At 53.7% G+C, this 7,317-nt stretch overlaps 1 protein-coding gene across 2 annotated transcripts in view; it reads left to right on the forward strand.

The window, feature by feature from the left end:
* AP2A2 (adaptor related protein complex 2 subunit alpha 2) overlaps positions 1-7,317 on the forward strand; it is a 69,038-nt gene that overhangs the window by 29,293 nt on the left and 32,428 nt on the right. For both annotated transcript variants that reach the window (XM_007465936.1, XM_007465937.1), the window contains exon 3: positions 7,138-7,280. In XM_007465936.1, coding sequence (XP_007465998.1) covers positions 7,138-7,280 — 143 coding nt within the window. The remainder of the gene's footprint in view (positions 1-7,137; positions 7,281-7,317) is intronic.

A 7,317-nucleotide genomic window follows, 5' to 3' on the forward strand; every position in this document is an offset into this window, starting at 1 on the left:
TGGGCACGTAGTCATCATCACCCCAAATCGAGACTTCACATTAGGGTTCATTCTTGTTGCGCATTCTGTGCGTGTGGACAGATGTATGCTGACAGTGCCCAGCGTTATAGTCTCACACAGAGCACTTTCACTGCCCTAAGAGTCCTCTTTGCTCTCCTTATTCATCTCTCCTTCCCTTAGACCCCTGGCAACCACTAATCTCTTTACTGTCGTGGTAGTTTTGCCTTTTCCAGAATGTCATAGAGTTCGAAGCATATGGTTATATGACCTTTCCCCGTTGCCTTCTTTCACTTAGTTATACACATTTAAGGTTCCTTCATGTCTTTTAGTGGCCTGAGAGCTCATTTCTTTTTAGCTGGATAATATGCCACCGTCCAGTGTACCAGTTTCTTTATCCATCCACCTACTGAAGGACGTCTTGGTTGTTCTCAAGTTTTGGCAATTATGAATAAAATTGCTAAAAACATCAGTGTGCAGGTTTTAGTGTGGACATAAGTTTTCAACTCCTTTGGGTAAATACCAAGGAGCATGATTGCCCATCACGTGGTGAGGGTATGTGTAGTTTTGTAAGAAACCGCCCAGCTGTCCCCCACAGTGGCTGCACCATTCGCATCCCCACCGGAGCCAGGTGAGAGTCCCTGTGCCCCATGTCCTCACTGCGTTTGGTGTTGTCAGTGTCTGGATTTGAGTGCTGCGATAGTGTGAAGAGGTGTCTCGTTGCTATTTTATCATATGCGTTTCCCTGATGACACGTGATGTGGAGCATTCTTTCATGTGTTCATTTGCCATCTGTATATCTTCTCTGGTGCGGCGTCTGGAACATCCACTGCTTCCTAAAAGGGAGCGTATAATGTGGTGGTGAGAGCTAGGCTGCCCTGACTACCCGCAGCTCGCACTTGCTCTGATAGCCAGTTACTAGCTGGGTTACCCTGTTGAGTGACTTACCCCTCTGCGCCTTTAAATGGGGTGCTTATGGCCTCAGGCTGGGTTCTCTGTGAAGCAGACCCTGTGATGGGGTTGGAGGACAGAAGATTGACTAGAGAGTGACACCGTGGAATATAAACAGAGGAAGCAGGTTGGCTGGGGGCAGAGGAGGCCGCAGATAGAGGTGTTGGTCTGTCAGCGTTGTCACTAGCCCTCGAGGGAGCTTCGGAGTGCAGACTGTCTGGTAGAGGGTCTGGCACGGGCTGGGGACGTCGCTTGGCCGTGGCTGGTAAGCCGAGGAAGGCAGATCCTGACCCCGACAGAGCTGACCCACTCCTGGCACCTCCAGGCCTTCGTCGAAGGGGCGGATGATGTCTGCTGCTGCAACTGTGTGCGTGTGTGTGGAAACACAGGCGCATTCCTGGGGAGGAACACGGTGCCTAAGAGATGTTCACCATGTGGTTAGAAGAGGGTGAATCTTCAAACTGTCTTTAAATGTTTGGGGACAAACAAGACTTCTGTAGTTTCTTCTGCCCCCGAGCCTGTCTCAGTCAAGCCCTTCTGGGTAGGGAAGGAGGCTCGCTCTTCTCTGTTAACCAGTTGGCATTTATGGAGCGTGTGTGCCCTGAGTGGCAGCAGACACGGGAAAACCTACTCCTTGTTCCCAGAAGTATGTGCCCTGGGGGCTGTACTGCACCTCTCCGCGCGTGCTGTCCACTGGAAACGCAGGCACGTGCTGAGTCCTCAATTTGCTGGTGGCCACGTTAAAAAAGAGTAAGAAGCAGATGAAACTAAATTTAATATATTTTATTTAATTTAGTGTACCTAAAATATTATCATTGCAGCACGTAATCAGTAGAAAAGGTTATTGAGATATTTTACACGTTTTTCATGCCCAGTCTTTGGAACGTCCCGCGTGGAACACATTCAGTTCAGACCAGTGCAGGCCAAGTACTCAGTAGCCCCATGCGGCCGAAGCTGCCACATCGGCTAGCGCACACCTCAACGAATTCTTCCACTGGAAGCGGTTTAAAAAGAGACACAGTATTAAAAAAATCTTGAAAGCATCATAGAGCAAGAAGAGAAGAGAACTCCTGGCCCACGGAAGCTAGCAGAGCACTCATCTCTCTGTGCCGGGAGGGAGTTTGCTAACCCCAGAGGAGCAGCCCCGAAACAGAGCCTGGTTTGGGTGACCGTCAGTGTCTAGAGGGGCGGTTGTCAGTCAGGGTGATTTTGTCCCCAGGGGACAAAGGCCGTCGGGACTGGGGATGGGCGTGCTACTGCCATCTAGTGGGTGGAGGCCGGGGAGGCCGCCAGACACCCCGCTGCACAGAGGACAGCCCCCCAGAACCACCTGGCCTGAGGAGGCCCAGTGCTGAGGTTGAGCAGCTGGGGTCTAGGAGGAGGGTCATCCCAGAGCCCCCAGTGTGAGGCCTCCTTCCATTTTAAACTGAGGCCCTAAAGGCAGCTGCCCTGAGGGCAGGAGTGACCCGGGAGTGAGCTTGTCCTGCCCCAGGCCTGCAGCGGGACTTCACACGCAGTCCTCTGGAGGAAGAGGTGACCATCACAGGCTGAGTGATTCCTCCAGGTAACTTCTCAAGGATGTTGTCCAGCACCTAGTCGCAGATAATCAGGCACACAAAGAATCAAGACTGCACAGCAAGAACCAGCAGAGAAAACAGAAACACAACCACAGGGGCCTCCGAGACCAGATTCAGATTACAATGAAGAACTAGGTTTACTGTTTTTAAAGAAATAAAAGACGAACTTGAAAATTTCAGTGGGAAGCTTGGGAAGTATAAAAAGTGACATAGCAGATTTTGAAATAAGACCAAATGGAAATTCTAGAACCGAAAGATGCAGAACTAAAATGAGGAGCTCGGGTGGATATGGCCACAGGCACGTTCTGAAAGATGGGTAAGGAAACAGCCCGTCCTGAACGCACAGCAGCAGAGTGGCTGAGAGACACAGGCGTGCGGTTCAGAGGCCTGCAGGGTTAAGTGACCTCCTGGGAGGAAAGGGGAGCTGGTGTGACAGAACTTTCCAGAATTCATGAAATGTACTAAACCTCAGACTCAATAAACACAGTTACAATAAATAAATAAGATGAAATCTACACCTAGACACACTATTGTGAAAATGCAGAAACCCAAGACAGGAAATCTTTGAAGTTGCCAGAAGGGGAAGAGATGGGCCGTCTTCACAGGGTCCTCGTGGAAGCCGACTTGTCACAGGGACGAGGGGCAGCGGAGCGGAGGATGGTCCCAAAGTGCTGGACAGTAGCAGCTGGCTAACAGTGTCCTTTAGGAATGAAGCTAAGGGGCTTCCCTGGTGGCACAGTGGTTGAGAGTCCGCCTGCCGATGCAGGGGACACGGGTTCGTGCCCCGGTCCGGGAAGATCCCACATGCCGCGGAGCGGCTGGGCCCGTGAACCATGGCAGCTGAGCCTGCGCGTCCGGAGCCTGTGCCCTGCAAGGGGAGAGGCCACAGCAGTGAGAGGCCCGCGTACCGCCAAAAAAAAAAAGGAAAAAAAAAGAATGAAGCTAAAAAAGGAGACAAAAAAGGAGGTTTCCCATCAGAAGGCCTGTGCTGAAGGAGAGTCTAAAGGATGTGCTTCGGACCAGAGACAAATGGTCCCGGACGCAGATGGAGTAAAGGTGAGGTGGGTGTGCAGGTGAGTGCACAGGCTGCCGGTGGCCATGGCATCTGGTGGAGTCCTTGGAGGCAGACACACAGAGGTGGTGACGCTGGGGCAGGGCCCGGGGCCTCAGGGCAGCGCCCGTGTGAAAGCCTTGCCCTTGACAGAGCCGGGCCACGCCCTCACGTGCGCTGTCGACCCGACCGCTGAGGGAGGACATGGCGCCGCCTTCTAGCCTAAGCTCGTCTCCCCGGGCAGGCCCAGAGCCCCTTGTAGGTGGGGCGCCCACCCTGCCCTGCCCTGCACACCCGCCAGCCTGCTTGTGGAAGCCGCCGAGTGGGAGGTCATTAGGGCTGTAGTGGGCCTGCCCTCAACCTTGGAACCTCTAGAAAACAGCTGTTGTGTTGTCCTGCCGAGGTGGGAGAATGTCTTCTGGCTGGTGGCCTTCGGAGGTTTACCAGGTAACACATGCTCATTTGCTCATTCACTGCTGGGCGCTCACTCAATCCCAGGTGCCAGGGGTAGAAAGATGAATAAAAAGCGTTTCCGTAAAGAATGTATGTTTTTACAGGTAAAGAAAGACTTGAAAAAGCCACCCCATTTTATCGAGGGAACGCGAACGTATACGTATGGGGGGGCCCTGTTTCCTTCCCTGCCTGGCTTCACCACTTGCCGTCATTTTGCCCATGTTCTTTTTTTTTTTAAAATAAATTAATTTATTTTATTTATTTAGTTTTGTCTGCGCTGGGTCTTCATTGCTGCACACGGGCTTTCTCTAGCTGCGGCGAGCGGGGGCTACTCTTGTGTGCGGGCTTCTCATTGCGGTGGCTCCTCTTGTGGAGCACGGGCTCTAGGCGTGTGGGCTTCAGTAGTTGCGGCTCATGGGCTCAGTAGTTGTGGCTCGCGGGCTCTAGAGCGCAGGCTCGGTAGTTGTGGCGCACAGGCCCAGCTGCTTCGCAGCATGTGGGATCCTCCCAGACCGGGGCTCGAACCCGTGTCTCCTTCATCGGCAGGCGGATTCTTAACCACTGCGCCACCAGGGAAGCCCCTTGCCCGTCTTCTTTCATCTTTTGTTCTTCTTTTTTTCCTGGGATATTTTGACAGAGTAATTTTTTAAAGATTGGTTTTCTGAGATACAATTTGCTCACAATAAAGTTCACTTGTTTTAAGTGTGCGTTTTGAATTTTGGCAAAAATGCATGTGTTCGTGCACCTACCCCCACAGACACAACAGAGAACATTCCCACCCCCCAAAATGTTCCCTCGTGTCCCTTTGCACCTAACACCCTTCCTAGCCCCTAGCAGCCCCTGGTCTTCCTTCTGTCACCGCACTTCTGCTCTTCCTAGAAATTTCACATGAAGGGAATCGGGCAGCATGAGGCCTCTGGTGTCTGCTTGCTGCAACTTATGTTTGCGTTTGGGGTTTGCCCGCGTCGTGGTGGGTTGCCTCACGGTGTGCTGGCTTACCAGGGTGGGCGTCTGGGTTTGTTCCTGTGCTGTCAGCTAGGCGCGGAGCTGCTGTGAGTCCTGGTGTGCGGGACTTGTGTGGACGCCTGGTGTCGTTCCCATTGGGAAGGTACCTGGGGATGGAGTGGCCGGGCCGCATGGAAGTTGGATATTTAACCTCTTAAGAACCTGCCACACATTTTCCAGAGTGGCTGCATCATTTTGTGCCCCCGCCAGCCGTGTGTGAGTTCCCAGTCCCTCCACGTTCTTACCGGCACGTGGTATGGTTAATCTTTTAAATCTTGGTGTTTCTAGCGGGTGTGCAGTGACAGCTTACTGTGGTTTTAATGTGCATCTCCCTTTTTCAACAATTGAATTCAGTTTAGTGCTCTGGGGAATGAAGAAGACGCCCCAGGTCTGTGGGGATGCCGGGGAGGGAGGAGTTAGTGCCCTGGTGCCAGCAGTTCTGAAGCATCTCACAGCCCGCGGCGTGCTTTAACTGAGCTCCAGAAGACGACAGGGGCGCCCTCCTTGTCCATCCTTGGCATCTTAGTCTTTTTACTTCTTTGAACATAAGAAGATACTCGTTGAGGGTTAGGGTCAGGGTTGAACGCCCGTCTCAGTGAGAGAAAGGGTGAAAAAGGACCACAGTTAAAAGTCCTCCAGAAGGATTCGGTCACCAGGGCTCAGACGCGTTTCCCTAGCGACACTGGCTCTTATCCCGTGTCACGGCAGCACTGGGCTGAGACCCTTGACTGTTCTTGCCTGCGCTGTGGCCCTCACCTTCTTGTGTGCTTGGCCTTCAAGTGTGTGCGTCTGTAAGTCTCCCAGCGTTGGGCAGGGCTGTGGGAGGGACGCTGGGTCCATGTCCTGAAGCAGCAGAGAAAGAGCCCCTTTGGCCGCCAGGCCACATCCAGCACACAGTCTGGCCGGCCGTTCCCTGGGCTATGAGTGGCAGGGACCACTCTCCAGGGGATGAGAGGAGGGGGCGGCACTCTTGGCTTGCTTGTCAAAGGAGGCTTCCAGAGGTGATGGAATTCAGGCTGGTTCTTGAGGGGTGGCCGGGTGGGTAGGAGATGGGGGCTGCTGCTTGCCGTGGGCTGCGTGTCCTGCGTCTGCAGATGCTCTCCCACGGAGGCGGGGACGGGTCCCAGCCAGGAAGTGACAGAGCTGGGCTCCTCGGGTGCAGTGGGCAGATGAGCGAGTGGGGGTGGGGGTGGGAGCCAGACCTGGTCTGACATTATGTTGTTTGGTCATTGAATCATATGCCAGTTTGCTGCTCAGAAGGAGGGAGGGTTTCTCAGAGCTCCCCAATGCCAGGTGTCCAGCTGGCTGGCCGACTCGTGATCACTGTCACCCTGGGGAATCTTGGTGGGGTGGCTCTTCTAGACAGCGCTTTGAGGCTGGCCAGTGCTTGTCCCTGGAGCACGAGTGACCTGACCCCGTACCATGAGGAGCGTTGCCATCATTGTCTTCCTGGCTCCCGTGTCCGGCCCTTGACAGTGTGGCAGTGGCGTCACTGTGATGCCCAGCTCGGAAGACGGCAGCCTTTCTGGCTGTCATCTTCGTAATCTGCTAAGGAGCGTTTTACACTTCTCGGGAAATAAGAGCCTCTGGTATTTAAAATGGCACAGGGTTTAGTGGTCCTTTTTAAAATGGCATCTTATACTCTGCCAGCGACACGTCGTGAAGGTGCCTTGCTGTGATCTCCTGTGAGAGGCGTACTCACGCTGTGATTAGGGTGAAGACACAGAAGCCCTTCTGGTCCTTTTGTGTGTGACTTTTAGGGTGGGTGATTTGTTCTAAAACTGGGTGTAATGAAAGATTATTTAGAATGTGTTCACCTGCCTAAATTAGTAAACATGTTTAAAAGATTAAGTTGCTGGTTAAGACAGGGCGGCCCTGGCAAGGTTGTGGCTGGTGGGGATGAGGCCCTGGGGCCGGCCGCGCTGCGGCTGCCAGGCAGGGGTTCTGGCTTCTGTTTTGTCAGGGAAGCCAGACATTAGGATTCCTACGTGCAGCGCCTGGTTTAGCAACACCGCGCACTCACTCACGACACTGGCCTCCTGGAGGCCGGCCCCTCACGTCCCGCTGTCTTGTTTCTGCCCCACCCCCGCCTCCTTTCCGCAGGCGACAAGGCCCTGGACGGCTACAGCAAGAAGAAGTATGTATGCAAGCTGCTCTTCATCTTCCTGCTGGGCCACGACATCGACTTCGGGCACATGGAGGCCGTGAACCTGCTCAGCTCCAACAGATACACCGAGAAGCAGATCGTGAGTGCGCGCGGGCGGGGGGGGGGGGGGGTTTTCG

This window comes from Lipotes vexillifer, unplaced genomic scaffold (genome assembly GCF_000442215.2).
Source record: "Lipotes vexillifer unplaced genomic scaffold, Lipotes_vexillifer_v1.1 scaffold1094, whole genome shotgun sequence".
Classification (NCBI taxonomy): Eukaryota; Metazoa; Chordata; class Mammalia; order Artiodactyla; family Lipotidae; genus Lipotes; species Lipotes vexillifer.